The sequence below is a fragment of the Astyanax mexicanus genome, chromosome 20 (assembly GCF_023375975.1).
Source record: "Astyanax mexicanus isolate ESR-SI-001 chromosome 20, AstMex3_surface, whole genome shotgun sequence".
NCBI lineage: Eukaryota > Metazoa > Chordata > Actinopteri > Characiformes > Acestrorhamphidae > Astyanax > Astyanax mexicanus.
In genome coordinates, this window is record NC_064427.1 from 21560196 (window position 1) to 21579415 (window position 19220).

The 19220-nt window shown below is 40.7% G+C and overlaps 1 protein-coding gene across 6 annotated transcripts in view; it reads left to right on the forward strand.

Moving 5' to 3' along the window:
• Window positions 1-19220, forward strand: part of xpo7 (exportin 7) — a 35601-nt gene continuing 16381 nt past the window's right edge. For 4 of the 6 annotated variants that reach the window (XM_049469002.1, XM_049469003.1, XM_049469004.1 and 1 more), the window contains exons 1-12: window positions 1-107; window positions 10580-10726; window positions 10863-10956; window positions 11714-11880; window positions 13362-13454; window positions 14633-14737; window positions 15909-16074; window positions 16629-16702; window positions 16860-16979; window positions 17191-17337; window positions 17815-17987; window positions 18091-18284. In XM_049469002.1, coding sequence (XP_049324959.1) covers window positions 90-107; window positions 10580-10726; window positions 10863-10956; window positions 11714-11880; window positions 13362-13454; window positions 14633-14737; window positions 15909-16074; window positions 16629-16702; window positions 16860-16979; window positions 17191-17337; window positions 17815-17987; window positions 18091-18284 — 1498 coding nt within the window. In that variant the 5' untranslated portion in view covers window positions 1-89. The remainder of the gene's footprint in view (window positions 108-10579; window positions 10727-10862; window positions 10957-11713; window positions 11881-13361; window positions 13455-14632; window positions 14738-15908; window positions 16075-16628; window positions 16703-16859; window positions 16980-17190; window positions 17338-17814; window positions 17988-18090; window positions 18285-19220) is intronic. The other 2 variants (XM_049469006.1, XM_049469007.1) reach the window with 1 other exon arrangement.

Consider the following 19220-nt stretch of genomic DNA (forward strand, 5'->3'; position numbering starts at 1 on the left):
TCAGCTGCGTAAGTGCAGCGCTGTATGTGGACATATGCACGCATGCTCTTTGTGAAGGGGGAGTGAGAGAAGAGCATGAATGGAGCAAAATGGCGGATCATGTGCAGGTAAGCAAAGCTTTTTATTAGTGTGGGCTGAAAGCAGGGCTGTTCGGCTCGGTTTGGGTCAGATCTCCGCGCGCGTGCTCCGGTTCTGTGGGCTGTGCTGGCCCGGTTCGGGTGTGCTGTGCTGGGTGCGGTGGTGGTGATGATCAGCAGGAGCAGTGTGTTGACTTGGCCCTGTCATGCTGATGATGTGCTGTTCGTGCTTATTTACGTTGGGCTTGGGTGCAAACTTGTGCATGCGTGCGTTTTTGGCGCAGGGATTGCGCCTTTTAGCGTGTTTTAAAAGCACGTGCATGGACTCAGTTAGATTATTGCATGCAATGCAATTTAGTTCAGTGCAGTGCACTGAAATCGCTCCCAGTGTGCTCCCAGCGTTACAGTGTAAACAAGGCGCATCCTCCTCCTGCAGCGCGTGCGATTCCCAGACAGTACAAAAATCATTTTCTCAACCTTCACGTTCATTTTGTCATCACTAATGAACTGTTGATTCAACTTTGTGCATTTTTTTTTTTGTTTTATAACATTTGGTAAAAATCATTTTGAGTAACTTACATCTTATACAGAAGCCCCCCAAACCATTCAAAAGCCTGTAAACATAACTAGCTTACATGGCTACACGTTGAGTAAACGTCCGACTTTGTAAAACACCAATCTAGCTGATAACCCTAATAGCTAAGTGTAACAAGCAGTGTTGATAGCGGTTGTTTAATTTATTTTTAACGTAATTCCAACGCTGAAAGCTCTTGAAATTGAACCTTTATTCAATGTTATTTGCTAGCTTAGCGGTAGCTAACCTAACGCTGTCTATCAGGGCTGGGTCTGCTAGCTTAGCTTAAACTGTAGCTAAATAAGTTACCCTCTTTTTAAAAGCCCACACTTTGGAGGGAACGCCCTAAATGCGAAAAACAAGTTTATATTCATAATAATAAATTATAATTTACTCGTGTTGGTGCTTTATTACTATTAGATTTTATATTCAAGCTTAGCTAAGCTGATCTAGCACCTGCACTGCTGATAGGTTAGCCATGTTAGCTAGCATTAGATAAGCTAGATAACGGCCTTGCATTGCTTAGCTTAGCTCGGCTTAGCTTAGCTTTGTTTTGCTTATTTCTTACTATTCAATTCAATACAATATAGGTTAGCTTGTTAGCTTAGCTTAGCCAGTATTAGCTTACCTTATGTTAGTTTGAGTACGCTAGCATTTGTTGGAGATAGTTAGATACCTGGCTAGCTAGCTAAGCCAGTTAGCTGGCTTAACCTAGTTGTTTAACTGTTAAATGTATTTAACTGTTGTAAACGTGTGTGTTTAATGTTATCTCGCTAGCTAGCCATATAGTCCTGTGTTGGGGCTTAGTTAGCTACAGTTAGCTAGCAAAGTTATCCTGCTAAAATGGTAAATCCAGTTAGCTTGTTCCGGGTCCTGAAAGTAGCTAAAATCCATCCCAGGATTGTGCTCCAACTGCATGGACAGCTACAGTACAGCAGAGCTATCCGCGCTGTTTACAGAAAGTCCCGGGATGGATTTTAAGCCTCTTTCTGGATCTGGAGTTGCCACTGCTGTCCGCTAGCTCTGTCATTTCTCCCGCGCTGTATTGTGAAAGCAAAAGCACAGCAAATATGCTACAAACTGATTTAAAACACATTTATTTAGTTAATTTTAGTACAGATTTTAGTCAGTAATTACATTTTAACAGCAAATATTAGCTGTGTTTGAACAGAATGAGCACCGGGCTCTGTTTAAAGCTAGCTAGCGTTAGCGGTTGCTAGCTAAGCAGGAGCACATAGGACCCGGTTAACGTTAGCTATGCTAGCTTGCTTTAAGGTGAGCTTATACTTTTTATTATTCATAAAAAATAGTGTACTATTGATTTGAGATGTACAGTTTAATTTACTTATTTGAATATTAGTTGATTTAGCTAAGTTTAGTTTAGCAACTAAGCTCAGATTAGCCCCAGTTAGCTAGCTAACTAGCTAAATTCTTTTGACAACTGCAGTTAGCTGACGTTAGCTCTGTAGGATTAGCTCTACTTTGGCAAGCTAATGTTAAGAAGTGAACACGAATGCACCTATTTAGCTATTTCACATTTTTATTTAAGTGTTAATATAACTAAATTCAACTTTTTAAATCCAGATTTAATAAAAAATACACCTTAAAAATACACCTTTCCTTAGTTTAACTAAGTCATTGGGCATTGCTTGGGATGCTGAGAATGTACACTGATGTATTGTGTACTTAAATTATTACTAAATACATTATTTGCATTTAAGGTAGAAAAATAATATACTTTAATATAGACTTTAATATTTACCAATTTGAGTGTTTTACAAATTATTGTACCTTTTATGTGACCGTATATCTGTGATCCATGATTTGTCTGAACAGTTTCTTTCCTAATGAATGTGCAGAAACATTGAGTTACATCATTTCTTAGAAATTCCTTGAAACACAAATTCCTTTAAAAGTGAAGAAAATTACTTATTGTACCTTTTTAATATGATCTATATCTTTGTGATCTATATCTGTGTGATCTATCATTTGTCAACAGTCTCTCTTTTAATAATGCACAAAAACTTTGAGCTACGTTATTTCTTTGAAATTCCATGAAACACAGATTCCTTTAAAAGAAAAGAAAACAACTTATTCTACCATTTAATGTTATCTATATCTGTGTGATCTATCATTTGTCTGAGCAAATTCTCTTCTAATAATCCCAAAAACATTGTTGCGTCATTTTCTTTAGAAATTTCTTGAAACACATTCATTTAAAAACAGAGTGGTTGCGATATATTTTAGGGGCTGGATTTTTTTTTTGTTCTAGAGATGTGCTGAAATAGAAATTTAGTTTGAAATCCAATAAAATTAAGCACTTAACTAATGGCCAGATATTTTTTACCATTGCATGATCACATTGTCAAAAATGTTACTGTTTGGTAAAGGTGGGCAGCATGACAGACAAACTGTTTTTTTTTTTTTCCTTGTCTCTCCATCTGCGTTGAATATTTTGTACCATATTTACTGAATACTTTTAGCTGCTGAATTTGATGCATCCCTAAAGTTTTATGTTTTTTATATAATCCTAAAAGCCACTTTAAAGCTGGCATAGCCTTGTCCAGTAGCACCTGCCTTGTGTTGACAATTGTAAATTAATTACTCTAAAAGTCGTCCACCACCTCGTCTCGCAGCGAACAGTTTTAGCAGTAATTGCTGCAACTTACGGAAGTGTGGTTCTAAGTTACAGCAGTGGTAGATAGATAGGCCTGGTGAAGGTGGGACATGGTCTGTCACTGTTGTGTTAAACCTGACTCTCAGATGTACAGTAAACATGAGCTTTCCTGAAGTCCCTGTCCCGTTTCTTATTACCTCACGGGTGATGAGCACACCATCCCATTTGCAGTAATAGATTATTCATTACCGCCATCCTACAGGCTTCAGTGCTGGTCAGAGGTGTTCACAGAAAAACTAAATGTAATGTTTTATCACAGAATATAGTCAATTCAGTTGATTGTAGCTGATTGAACATGACATGTTAGCATGCTAGTTTATTTGGCCAAAATATAATGACACAATTCCTTTGGATGAATGTTTTCCTTGTTTGCTGTGTTTATTACAGTGTTTCGATTGTGTAATCATCTCTCTTTTAACATCAGACTCTTAACATTAGTTCATAATTTTTATACGCTGCTTTCAGTAGCTTCGGAAACAACTTAGTTGTTAATTATTTGACGCATTGTAATTTCTTTTGCATGTAAATTACTTTTTACTTATTTACATAATTTATTTTGGTTGCATTGTAAATCACTTCGTTACATTTTCTAGAAAAATGCAATAGAAATGAAGAAAACATATCTAGCAGGTATAAAGTTGTTGAAGATAGCAGGACTACCTTGTTGAATGTAACAGGGCTAACCTGTTGATTATATCGGGGCTGACCTGTTCATTATATTGGGGCTAGCCTGTTGGCAATAGCAGGGGTAACTTGTTGACTGTAGCGGGGGTAACCTGTTGACTGTAGCAGGGCTAACATGTTCAAAATAGCAGGGCTAACATGTTCAAAATAGCAGGGCTAACCTGTTGACTGTAGCAGGGCTAACCTGTTGACTGTAGCGGGGGTAACCTGTTCAAAATAGCAGAGCTAAACTCTTTGTTTTAGCAGGACTAACCTGTTGACTGTAGCGGGGCTAACCTGTTGACTGTAGCGGGGCTAACCTGTTGACTGTAGTAGGGCTAACCTGTTGACTGTAGCAGGGCTAACCTGTTGACTGTAGCAGGGCTAACCTGTTGACTGTAGCGGGGCTAACCTGTTGACTGTAGCGGGGCTAACCTGTTGACTGTAGCGGGGCTAACCTGTTGACTGTAGCGGGGCTAACCTGTTGACTGTAGCGGGGCTAACCTGTTGACTGTAGCGGGGCTAACCTGTTGACTGTAGCGGGGCTAACCTGTTGACTGTAGCGGGGCTAACCTGTTGACTGTAGCGGGGCTAACCTGTTCAAAATAGCAGAGCTAAACTCTTTGCTTTAGCAGGACTAACCTGTTGACTGTAGCAGGGCTAACATGTCCAAAATAGCAGAGCTAAACTCTTTGCTTTAGCAGGCCTAACCAGTTGATAATAGCAGGGCTGGCTTGTTGAAGATCGCACGGCTAAACTCTTTGCTTTAGCAGAACCAACCTGTTTGCGATAAAATTGCAGTTAATATATAATTATTTAAACTATAATGGATAAAGGATAATGATAAATAACAAAAGATGCACAAAGTGGTATTCTTTGGTGCAAGTTCCTGGAGTTGCTTTGTTGACTTTGTGCCTTAATTTCATATTTTTATCATGTTGTAGACTTGGCAGAGTGGAATCACATGACATGTGATAGTAAATATTTAATAGGAGCAAAATGACCCTTAATTTGGGTAGAGTAGGTTCTGAAAGTTATTTGAAAGTATTTTATATGGATTTTCGATAGTTTGACCAGCTCTAAAGTAAATATTGAGGTTTTGAATACTGACTGTATGATTGTGGCTCTGAATGAAGCTGTGACAGTATTTTTAAGTAATGGTCAGGGCGTGGGTGGTCGTCCTCAGCTGTGAGTTTTGGAGGTTAATATTGGTGGGAGTGAAAGTGTGCTGTTATCTGCACGGTGCAGTTCTCCCTCTGACTGGAGCGTGAAGTTTTTATCTTCTAGGACTTGAGCTGCATCTGTATCCGTGGGGTTCCTCCCCGTTCCTCACACGTGCTTCTTTGATTCCTCTTTATCAGATGTTTCCATCAACCACATATGAAGGCTGGTGGTTCAGGCATGACGGGGTTCAGTGCATGCTGCGGTTTGTTTGTGCTAGAAAGAGCTATTTAGTAGTTTTACCTGCGGTACACAAAAAAAAAATCATCAGCAGGGCAAGAAGACCAGGTGCTGAAAGGGAAATTCCACCAAATATTCAGAATTTTCTGTGTAAACTTAAAGCTGTATTATGTAGCATTTTTACTAGGGCTGTACAAACTCCGACTTACTTGTTACCTGTGTGCCGCAATGTAGGGAGCTGTTACCGTAACATAGCTATGTAACGTAAGGCTGTTAGATAGCGATGTAAAACAAAATAAATTAAGATGCTGAAAATCATTGGTTTCAAATCCTAAATAAAGAATTTCAGGACTCTTCTCGCTTGACTGCTCTCATTGGTCCCAGGATAAGAAGTGTTTTATAAGGTTCATTGTGGACTTCTACTTTACCCTACCTTCAAACCCCACTCCCTAGCTCACTCTACCCTCACTCTACCTTACCCAGCCTTGTTCTATATTGATCTACCCTCATCCTACCTGAGCGTACCTGACTGTACCTAACTCCACCTTGGCCTGCCCTCGCCCTTCCTGACCCAATCACACTCTGCCTCGCTCTACTTTGACTAGTGCTGCACGATATATCATTTAAAGCTCACCTTCCGCGAAAATCCGATTTTTCTTGTTTTTTGTGGAATACAGTAGGTCTCTCCGAGTTGAATGTGTACACCTGCACATTAAACTGTTTTGCAGCCCCCATTGTCTGCAGGAGCTAAGCAAAGAAATCCTCCCTCCCCCCCCTCCGAAAAACGGGTGAATTTTGAATTATCTTTCTGCCTACGTAGGCAGAAACTCACAGACCAGCCCACCTTGGCTCGAGAAACTCCCAGAGGCGGAGCTGAAGCGACGCAACATCACCGCTCATCAGTTAGGAGGTGGGAGGCAGTGAGCGGCAGAGCGGTGGAGGGGCGTCGCAGTGCTCCTAGCCAATCAGAGGAGAGATATTTGCATGCTGTTTGCATGTATGAATATTCATGAGCAAAGCTGGCATCCGGTTATTTTGGACACACCCCTAAAACAGTCCATTAAAAAAGAGCTATACAGAGACACCTGAGCACTTTTTTTTTTTACAAAAACGGCTCACGTCATTCATTCATACTAGAGACCACAACTAGACATTTTAAAATGAAAGAAAAAACGACGGAAGGTGACCTTTAAGCATCGTCGTTGCGACGTGCGCATGCACAATAGTCACATCGGGCCCTGCATTGTTTAATATCACCATATATATATATATATATATATATATATATATATATATATATATATATATTTGTTGGAATTTTTTTTTTCCCAATATCGTGCAGCCCTAACTCTGACCCAACCATCGCTCTATTCTCGCGCTACCCTCCCCTAACTTGTGCACCCTTGCTCTACCATCGCTTTACCTCAATCTACCCTTAACCTTACCAGAGCGTACCTCAGTCTACCTTGCCCTACTCTCACTCTGCCTCGCTCAGCCACCAGCCTCCTTATTTACGTGATCCCAGTTTATTTATTGTACTTCTCATTTGTTATTTTCCATGTCTTTTCTACCTTAGACAGATTACAGCTTGTAAGAGTACTTTTATTTTACTCTAATATTGGACACGTTTAGCTCCTTATGAATATCACGACATGTTGGATCATTGACTTTTAAGACAGCAGGTACAGTACTGTGCTCACAGGCTGTTTGTGAATGAACTGTAAGTGTTCTAGAACTGTACTCTGTATTGTTGCTGTGTTTCTGCTGATGTTGGATTTCTTTAGTTTTGCTCCGCGAGTACAAAGAGAGCCCATAGTGTCGGGACGCTCTTTGCTGTTCAGCATGAGTCAGCTGTTTATCCTGCGGCCTGCTCGTGTACAATCAGCCCAGGGTGTGTGTGTGTGTGTGTGTGTGTTTGTTTGTGTGAGTGTGTGCAAGACATATCATTGCTGTCATACAATAACCATGTAACTATATGTTCCCTTCTCTTTATATCACACTACCTACATATAAAGACGGGGTGGTGAACTAATGCTAATGCTAAAACTCGTTAACATTGCTGTGAGGATTTTATTGCATTGCAGTGGCCATAGCTAAATAAGAGCCAATAATAAGTTTGTTTTTTAATCTGCTCCTGAGTGTGTTTCTAAGGGGAGTTTTGGGATGTTTAGGAATGTTCAGAGCTGTTTTCTAATGTATTTTCTTTGAAGTACTAAGAGTAATTATATTTTGTATTGGATGTTGTATAGATTTCTGCAAATATCACTTTATATAATCTGATATTGAGTGTGGACTGAGTGTGAGCTGAAATGTCATTTTTGTTCAGTCAATTCCATAATATTCCACAGTCAGACATTTATCGCAGTTCACTGCAGTTTATTGCCGAGCCTAATTTTTATACCACTCAAATTGCTTCTAATTTGTGGAGCACTAATGAGATGCGTGTATAAGAAATGGGCTTTGAAGGCATTAGCAGTGATATTATGAGGCGATCAAACTGCGAATCCTTTACAATAAAAAGGCGACGCGGCGCTAGGCTAATGGTTGGCTGGGCTGATGGTGCTAACATGCTGGGTCATCCATTATTGTGTCTTTCATCAGGATCCAGTCAGTTATTGGAGCTGGAGCCTTCTCGTTTCTTCAGAACACAGGGCCCGGTGGGTCGGGCTGCCATACACACTGCTCAGAGGAGTCGGTTTCATGTTGATAGAATCATGAGAGCAGATACCGAATATTAGAACTGTGGGTAAATTAGACCCAGAAACCTCATTTTCTGTTTAAACAGAGTGCTATTAGAAAAAAATGGAGGTTTGTTAACACTGTAAGTGACAAATTTACTTGTATGTTTTTGGGAAGATGTTAACTTGGGAGTACCTAGAGCAGACAGCACTTGCCTAGTTGCTTTGTAGTTATTGTAGCATTCTCGGCTGACGGCTTTCAGCAATGTTCAGCAAGACACAAACATTCGGCATCCCAGCTTTCAGCAATGCCAACGTTTGGCAGCCCGGCTTTCAGCAACGTTTAGAAACGCCAACGTTCGGCAGCTCGGCTTTCAGCAACGTTTAGAAACGCCAACGTTCGGCAGCCCGGCTTTCAGCAACGTTTAGAAACTCCAACATTCGGCAGCCCGGCTTTCAGCAACGTTTAGAAACTCCAACGTTCGGCAGCTCGGCTTTCAGCAACGTTTAGAAACTCCAACGTTCGGCAGCTCGGCTTTCAGCAACGTTTAGAAACTCCAACGTTCGGCAGCTTGGCTTTCAGCAACGTTTAGAAACTCCAACGTTCGGCAGCTCGGCTTTCAGCAACGTTTAGAAACTCCAACGTTCGGCAGCCTGGCTTTCAGCAACGTTTAGAAAAGCCAACAACGTATGGTAGCTCGGCTTTCAGCAATGTTTAGAAAAGCCAATATTCAGCAGCCCGGCTTTTAGCAATGTGTAGAATCGCCAACATTTGGCAGCCCCGCTTTCAGCAATGTGTAGAAACGCGTGTGTCATTTTACTAAAGGTTTCGGGTGAAAACATGTTAGTCCAGGCTATCATATGAATGTTTATAATAGAATGCACTGTATGTTTTTGCAATGTTTGGCCAAATACTTGTGCTTGCCATATATGGCAGTGTGTCCCTGTGTGTAATTCCAAAACATTTGGAAAAGTAATTCCAAATAGACACCGGATGAAAGTAGGGTTGCAACGGTATGAGATTTTCACGGTATGATAACCGTCTCGGAAAATACCGTGGTATCACGGTTATCACGGTATCACAGTTTGTTACATATATTATAATTTTTTTGTTCAATTAACTATTTATTGTAGAAACTACACCATCAGGTGAAGGAAACCATGTTTTTCCACTACTCTTAAGGGCATTAAGAGTGTATATATAAAAAAAAGTTGGTATATAACCAGATACTGCAGAAAGAGGGGATTTATTTCTGACATGATCCTCACAATAGAGATTTCTATCTTAAGGCTTTCACTACTTAAAACCTTCAACATATGAAAAACAGGCACGTCAGAATTTGAAAATGAACGCATGTAAATGAATGGCGTCTTTCACATCCAGTCCGGCCAGGACCTTTACACGGACACGTGAATCCATCGTAGCACGCACTTCACGCCTGTACCTGCGTGCCCGAATTTCGGATAACTCAGCGCTTTTGCGGGCGCTTACCGCATGGGTTATGCACGACTACAAAGAAGTTTTATTTAGGTTATTTAGGTAAAATTATAAACTGAACACATACTTTGCGCTGCACAGCGGGGTGGTGTTCTCGGAGATGGGAGAACAGGTTTGATGTATTTCCTCCTTTAGCTGTGACTACGGCCACATTGATTACAAGCTTGTTGATTACAAGATTACAAGTCTGTTTTCAGGCTGTTTGAATGAGCGAAATATGATCAGAATTATGTAAATTAACACTAACATAGAAGCATAGAACTATTATTTAATTAAAATTATTTTTAAGAACAGCTAAACACAGTGCGGAGAAGTTCACGTGCGAGAGAGAGAGAGAGAGAGATTTGCGTGTTCTGATGTGAGCTACTCACAGGTAAAGGTTCTCTTTTATCTCCTCGTGCTCATTTTAGTCCAATACATAATTCTGCAGTTTCTCAGTGTTTTCTGTCGTATTTTGCGGCTATCGCGAGCGCTTACAACTAACACCGCGGGCCGCGAGGTGCAGCCGTGCTGCCGCTGTTATGCCGAATCCGACTCCCTGCTCAATCCGACTCCCGCTTACTATCACACCAGAGCTTTATTTAAAAATAAAATATATAATTAAAAAACAGATGCCTACATCTCAGACTATTTTCTAGAGCCCAACCCGACCCGGCCCGAGGAATGTGGTGGGAAATCTCGGCCCGAACGGACCCGATCTCGGGTCGGGCCTCGGATCAGGTCTGGTTCGGGCAGAGAATCTAAGCTCTAGTCTGATGCACTTTCTGCCGTTCTCACCGCTGTGTGCTGAGTAGCTGAAGCGGAGCAGAGTTGCGCATGCGCGGGTGAGTTTCTCCGCTGGCTTGCGTTTTACCGGTAATAAGCAAACACACACGGTATGATAACCGTGCATTTTAATACCACGGTATACCGTGAAACCGGTTACCGCTGCAACCCTAGATGAAAGTTATTGTGCATCTTTATATGCCTTAAGATGTATTAAACGTGTGTCTCTGTGTCTGTGCCCTGCAGAGCCTAGCCCAGCTAGAGATCCTGTGCAAGCAGCTATACGAGACGACGGACACCAGCACCCGCCTGCAGGCTGAGAAAGCCCTGGTAGAATTCACCAACAGCCCGGACTGCCTCAGCAAGTGCCAGCTGCTGCTGGAGAGAGGCAGCGTGAGTCTCTAACACCCTTACCATGTTTACCATGTTTACTGTTACAATTCTGATGAAAATCACAGATCCAAAAATATACTATCAGACGCTCCAACACCCACTCTCTGTGTTTGTCTGTTTGCTTGTTTGTTTGTAGTCCTCTTATTCCCAGCTGCTGGCAGCCACGTGTCTGTCTAAGCTCGTCTCTCGCACAAGCAACCCTCTGCCCCTGGAGCAGCGCATCGACATCCGTAAGATACACACCCAACCCACACACACACACGCTCTTTCTTTCTCACACACACACTCCCAATCATATACAGTATAAACACACACGCACTCTTCTGCCCCTGGAGCAGCGCATCGACATCCGTAAGATACAAACCCAACCCACACACACACTGTCTCTCTCTTTCTCACACACACACAAACACACACACACACACACACACACAATCATATACAGTATAAACACACACGCTCTCTTCTGCCCCTGGAGCAGCGCATCAGCATCCATAAGATACCCCCCAACACACATACACTTTTACTCACTCACACATTGTTACACAAACACTTTTTCTCTCTCACACACACACACTAAATGAAGGCTGGTGTCCGGATGTTTTTAGCTCTGGCGGTTTGTTGTAAATTAGCTGTTGACAGTAAAGTAATGGAAGCTCTTACCACACTGATTAGCATGGTGCTAACTGCATGCCTAACAGTAGTTTGGTGGAAGCATCTAAATAAATAATTAATTATTATTTACTGAATAGTTTGGAATAATTTGTGGCATATATGTATAGTATATACTGTGTGTGTGTGTTTGTGTGTACTATATACTAAATAATCCCTAGTGGATGCTGGGTAATACATAATATATACTCTATGATCAGTAGTACTTACTCGAGAATCCGTTGTGAATACTAAATAAAGCACATGGATATGTTGGATACTTTTGGGAGACATTGAAGAATTTATATTGATTAAACATTTGTTTTGCTTCATTAGGAAACTATGTTCTCAACTATTTGGCGACCCGGCCGAAGCTCGCTGCCTTCGTGACGCAAGCACTGATCCAGCTGTACGCCAGAATCACCAAACTCGGCTGGTTCGACTGCCAGAAAGAGGATTATGTCTTCAGGAACGTCATAGTGGACGTGACGAGATTCCTGCAGGTACTGTGGGTTTTAGGGATTCTAAGGATTAGTAAATTTTTATTATGAATAATACTTTTATTATGAATAATCTTCCCAAGCATATTCGTTCACCCATCCAGATCACTGAACATAAGTGTTCTAACCACTTCCATGGTCACAGGTGTGTAAAAGCAGCACCTAGGCATGCAGACTGCTTTTACAAACATTAGTGAAGGTGTCTTGGGTGTGTCTCGGGTCATTGTCATGCTGGAAGACCCAGCCACAACTCATCTTAAGTGCTCAAGAAGCAGCTTGTTGGCCAAAATCTTGCGAAACATGACCCCATCTATCCTCCCATCACCATGGTGCAGTTGCTCAAGTGTTCCTGAATCACTTCCTTGTCCACAGGTGTATAACAAAAGCAGCAGCTAGACATGCAGACTGCTTCTACAAACATCAGTAAAAGAATGGGTCTCTCTCAGGAGCTCAGTGGACTTTTGGAAATGTAGTGTATGATTTATGAGTTAATTCTGATATATGATAAGAGTTGGATTGCTACACTGTGTGCTTTCAGATCTCAAATCACATTGAGAAACCACACATTCATAATTAGACCTGCTGAACATCTGATTCTTATTCACGCACACACACACACACATTTACTTTCACTCTCGTTATTATTATTCAGCCAGCTAATTACATCAGTACCTGCATGACTGGCTGATCACATGATTTTACACTCAACTGAACTTCACACCCTGATAATGCAGCTACTTCAGACCTATTAATTGCTTTTCATATTAAAACATTTTACCATTTGAACCTGTAATAATTATGTACACTACCATTCAAAAGTTTGGACACAGCTTCTCCAAATGTTTGAATGAATGGTAAAGTGATTCAGACTATTAAGGAACACATAAAGAATCATTTTGTGACTTAAGTGTTAAACAAACAAAAATGTTATGTGAAGCATTTAGGTTCTCTTATAGGCTGGTAACTCTGGTGAACTTATCCTGTGCAACAGAGGGAACGGATGAGGGCCAGTTTCATCATAATGTTTTTGATGGTCTTTTTTGTGACTGCATTTGACCGTTGACCATTTATTCTTAAAAGTTTTTTTTTCCATTTTCTTTTTTTACTTAGTTGAGTAGTTTTTGCCATAATATGGATTAGAACGTTACTCAAATAGAGCTATTAACTGTATACCAACTCTACCTATTTACTACTTTACAACTTTACAACTGATGCTCTCAAACACATGAAGAAGCAAGAAGCCACAGCTGTTAACTAAAAGCCATTCTAGGTGATTGTACCTCATAGAATGAGGTATAGAATGATTCTACCTCATAGAATGAGGACTGAGAAAATGCTTTACTGGTTTGTTTAACACTTTGTTTACTAAAAAAAATCCATATTTTTCTTCATAGTTTGGATGTGTTCAGTATTAATCTACAATGCAAAACATTTTAAAAGTAATTCAGCTGCTGATGGCTGTATTGATCTCGTCTGTGTTGCAGGACAGTGTTGAGCACTGCATCATAGGAGTAACGATTCTGTCCCAGTTAACCAATGAGATTAACCAAGTAAGTTCCTCCGAGCTCTTCCACGATGTAAGTGTCCTTTTTTTTACCTTTATCTGTGTGTGTGACGCTGCAGAGGGGGGAGGGGGCTGTGTGCTGCTTGGCGGGTAAGCCTGTCAGACAGTCCTTTCATTTATTTTACTGTTTTAATACATATATTATTATAAAAGTTTTTTTTTTTTTTTTTTTTTTTGGTCTTTAACCAGGTTCCTATGTTACTGCGTCTTTAGAGTAACATCACTTTCCACAGTAACATAGTCAAATGTGTTAACTTCTCCCTGGGCTGTATGCAATCAAAACAATCTCGCCTCACTGTTCCAATATCTTTATTTTTATACATTTATACAGATGAAAAATGAGAGGGTGTTAATTTAATGGCCGATCTGTATAAATGTATTCTAAATGTATAAGATGAATACACTTGAATTACACAAGAGTTTGGTTACCTCTTGCTTTATTAACAGCCTCTGATCCTAAGATAAAGACGTTGGAACATTGCTGCAAAAAGTATTTGATTGCATACAGCCCAGATAGATACTTGACTATGGACTGTATTTGTACTGTATTTCTTTTTATTCAGTAAAATATCAGAAAACTGACTCCTTTTTGGGTGTTTTCACACCTGTAGTTTGTTTCTCTGGTCTGAATCAGTTGATGAGTTTGTTTTCTTGGTGCATTTCCCATTTGGTTGGGTTTATTTTCACACAGGCTCAAACCTAAACTCTGACTGGTCAAAGCTGCCTGGCGCAGGAGCAAGAAAGTAAATAATTTCTGCACAGTTGCATCAGTAAACGTAGTTAGGTGGATGTGAGCGTCCAGTGCTGCTTATGCGGCATTCAGTGTGAAAACGGCTTAGCGTGGAGCAGATACAGCATTTGTTAAAAGCTGTGGTAATTATTATTTAGGTAATAAATCAAGTTAAACTGCACATGAACAGCCGTTAAGCACAAACTTAAGGTATTAAGGATTGTATTGATTTATTTTAAATTGACATTCCTAAGAAGTGTGCGAGATGCTTAGCAAGACATTGATTGAAGCTTTGCCTTTAATATGGCAGCTTTTGCAAACTTACCCAGACTTTGAAGCTTCTGTATGTCCTGATCACATGATCTTTAAACGTATGAAATGTCTTTATTTTAGAAAAACACTACTGTCTTCTTTACCATCCTCTCTCTCTCTTTTTTCTCTTTTTCTCTCTCTCTCTTCAGGCAGATACGACACATCCACTCACAAAACACAGGAAGATTGCATCATCGTTCAGAGATTCCTCACTGTTCGATATCTTCACGCTCTCCTGCAATCTTCTCAAACAGGTCAGCATCACCTACATCACCCACACACCCAGCCACTGCGGCAGATAAACCACTAATCTGTAGACAATTACAGAGACACTGTATTGTTTTAATGGTTAATACTGCACAACCAGCAATCTGATTGGCTCTTATTGTAGAGGGGCGGGATTTCATTCGTAAACTGATGCCATGATTAGCATTACAAGAAATCACATTTATTTATTTATTTATTTATTTATTTATATGTCAGTGGTCAGGCTCCCCATTAATAATGTTACATTGATTAAACAGAGAATCATTTAATTTACATTCGTATAAAGAGTGTAAATGAGCCTTTTGTTTTAAACAGGAGCTTCCAGGCTCCTTACTGCAAACGACTGGGAATAAAATATTGTAATGCCACCTACAGGATGCCAAAGGGCCCAAGCATAAATGAAAAAACGTCTATTTTTTTGTATCTCTCTCTCTCTCATACCTCTCTCTTTCTCTCTCTCTCTCTCTCTCTCTTTCTTTTCATCTCTTTCAATTTGTTCTCTCTTTCTCTCTGTACCTTTTTTCTTTCTTTCCTTCTTTAATTTTCTCTTTCTCTGTCTCCTTTTTATCTCTTTGTTTCAATTTGTTCTCTCTGTCTCTCTCTCTCTCTCTCTCTCTTTTTCATCTCTTTCAATTTGTTCTCTTTCTCTCTCTGTCTCTCTCTCTCTCTCTTTCATCTCTTTCAATTTGTTCTCTCTTTCTCTCTCTCTGTCTCTCTCTTTCATCTCTTTCAATTTGTTCTCTCTCTGTCTCTTTCTCTCTTTCATCTCTTTCTATTTGTTCTCTCTACATGCCTTTCTTTTTTAATTTATTTATTTCTTTAACTTTCTCTTTCTCTGTCTCCTTTTTATCTCTTTGTTTCAATTTGTTCTCTCTCTCTCTCTCTGTCTCTCTCATTCATCTCTTTCAATTTGTTCTCTCTCTCTGTCTCTCTGTCTCTCTCTCTTTCATCTCTTTCAATATGTTCTCTCTCTTTCTCTCTCTCTTCGTGCCTTTCTTTCTTTCTTTCTTTAATTTTCTCTTTCTCTGTCTCCTTTTTATCTCTTTGTTTCAATATGTTTCTCTCTCTCTCTCTCTCTCTCTCTCTCTCTCTCTCTCTCTCTCTCTCTCTCTCTCTCTCTCTCTCTCTCTCTCTCTCTCTCTCTCTGTCTCTCTGTAGGCGTCAGGTAAGAACCTGAACCTGAATGATGAAGGTCAGCACGGTTTGCTGATGCAGCTGCTGAAACTGGCACACAACTGCCTCAACTTCGACTTCATCGGCACGTCCACCGACGAGTCCTCAGACGACCTGTGCACCGTCCAGATCCCCACCAGCTGGAGATCAGGTGACCTACAGATGTGATATAATTGGCTCGTGTGATGTGCTTTTTTTGTATAGTATTGAGTATTGTGGTTTCTAATTTTGGCGTCCTCATTTACTAATATATATTGATATATTGATCATTTTATGCATTTGATTCATAAATTATATGAAAGTGGACGTAGATTTACAATAGAAGTTCATATGTTATCGGGTCTGTAGTTAACTCTTAAGGCCCAATTCCATTTCCCGTATTTTTATTTTTGTTATGAAGAAAATGGCCATAAAACATTGAAAATACACTTGAAACTGTGGTAATATAGTGTATATCCTAATTTTTACAAGGGAAATACTGGTTGCTTGTACTGCTCCAACCTGGCAGTGATTCTCATAGTTCTTTCTTTAGAAAAAAAAATAAAATCTATAAAAAAAATTAAAAAAAATCAGTTTGAAGGAGCATATAGCCCCAGAACTTCCCCTAGGGCTTAGGGGTAGCTCCAATGAGTGAAATGGGATTTTTGGGTGGGTTATTATTAAGATACTAATGAACTATTTTATTCTTGTCTTCTTCAACCGCAGCCTTTTTGGATTCCTCCACCCTGCAGCTGTTTTTTGATTTGTATCATTCCATCCCTCCCTCCCTCTCTCCTTTGGTGAGTGTGAGATGAATACAGTTTCTGAGGGGAATGCTATCACACTGTTCACTACAGCATGACTCTTACTCATAATTACAGCTTGTGATCAATAAAACACTTCTTTTCATCTCTTTGTTTCAATTTGTTCTCTCTCTCTCTCCTCTCTCTCTCTCAGGTGTTGTCGTGTTTAGTTCAGATAGCGTCGGTTAGGAGGTCTCTGTTTAATAACGCAGAGCGGGCGAAGTTCCTATCGCACTTAGTAGATGGAGTTAAAAGAATACTGGAGAATCCACAGGTATGTTATTTATTTTTTTTCAGTACACATTATGATAATTCTTATTCTTTTATTCTTTTCACATATTATTTGGACTGTGTGGTTAATATGGGGGTGTGAAATTGCAACAAATATTTGCATTAAATTTGTAGTTTTATTGTATCGCACGCCCCTAGTAGTTATGTAATATTTAAGATTGATTTTAATCGTGAGTGTGTTTTGTGTTTTGTAGAGTTTATCCGACCCAAACAACTACCATGAGTTCTGCCGCCTGCTGGCCAGACTGAAGAGTAACTATCAGCTGGGGGAGCTGGTGAAGGTGGAGAACTATCCGGAGGTTATTCGGCTCATCGCCAACTTCACCGTCACCAGCTTACAGGTAAGAAACCAGGCAGTAGGTCCATGTTTAATTAATTATCTTCTCCTTTATATCTTATCAGTCCTGTTCTAATGACTGGAAATGGACCGAGTTTGATCATCTTTAAGCTCTGATGTTGGGCGGGGCAAAATGCCACATTAATGCCATGTACATGCCAGGCAAACTTGGTACTGATATATATATATATATATAGTCTTAGTTTATATATAATCTTATATATATAATCTTAGTTTATGCCAATACTGCAGGAACAGGCATCTCAACATGCTCTGGCTCACTGCCTTCTACCAGCTTAAAATAGCCTACATTCACTGTTAAAAATAAATAACTAATTTATTTTAATTAGCAATGAGTGCAATGTAATGTAATGTAGCTGAAAATAGCATAACTTAGAAGGGGTGTCTACAAACATTTGAACAGATATAGAGTGAGTATATACAGTATAAATATGTTGATGATGTGCTTTTGTATTCACAGCATTGGGAGTTCGCCCCCAACAGTGTTCATTACCTGCTGAGTCTGTGGCAGCGGCTGGCAGCTTCTGTACCCTACGTCAAAGCCACCGAGCCGCACATGCTGGAGACCTTCACCCCCGAGGTGACCAAAGCCTACATCACGTCCCGCCTGGAGTCAGTCCACATCATCCTTAGGTACACACACACACACACATTTCACACAAAAATGCTTTAATCTTATACCTGCTCATACTGAATAACGCCGCTTTAATCTCTCGGCCGTGCCTTTCCTGTGCAGGGATGGTCTGGAGGACCCGCTGGACGATGCTGGTTTGGTGCAGCAGCAGCTGGACCAGCTCTCCACCATTGGCCGCTGTGAGTACGAGAAGACCTGCGCTCTGCTGGTGCAGCTCTTCGACCAGTCCGCCCAGTCCTACCAGGAGCTGCTGCAGTCCACCAACTCCAGCAGCATGGACGTGGCCGTGCAGGAAGGTCAGTCTTGCTATTGCACAATTCCAGAGTTTAATACTTTAGGATATTATTCAGGGCATCAGAAAGAAACTGTCTTTTTTTTTTTTTTTTTTTCTTTTTTGTGTGTGTGTGTGTTAAAATCTCAGCTCAAAATACAAAAAAATTACATCCACCCTATCAATTCATATCCATACTCATTCCCATACATTTCCACAAATACTTTATTCGTTTTTCCTTACCATTTGTGCTTTTCTCAATGCTTTCCCATGGACAATTATACAATATTATCCATCACCAATACGCATCCCCGCCCAAATCTGTACTCATCCCCGCCCATACTCATCCCTGCCCAAATTTATACTCATTCCTGTCCACCCTTACTTGTTCCTGCCCATATTTACCTCCAGCAACACCAGTACGAACGGGCAGGGATAAGTACTCCTCCCCGCCAATACACTGTCCACTCATACTCGACCCTGCCCATACTCGTCCCCACCCAAATCTTTACTCATCCCCGCCCATCCATACTCGTCCCTGTCCAAGTCTGTACTTATCCCTGCCCGTACTTGTCCCTGCTCAAATCTGTACCCATTCCTGTCCACCCATACTCGTCCCCACCCAAATCTATACTCATCCCCGCCCAAATCTTTACTTTTCCCCGCACGTCCGTACTGGTCTCCGCCCAAATCTGTAGTTATCCCTGTCCACCTGTACTCGCCCTTGCCCGTACTCGTATCCGCCCCTACTCGTCCCCGTCCAAATCTGAACTCGTCCCCCCCGCATTCGTCCCTGTCCGTTTTAGCTCGTCCCTGCCTGCCCATATTCATCCCTGTCTATTCCCATTCACATTTTTTTCCAAATCTCAATTCATCCCTACCCACCCTTACCGTTTCCATCCATTCTGGTCCATACTTTACTCACCTGTCTGTTCCCAGCTGTATTAACCCGCATCCACGC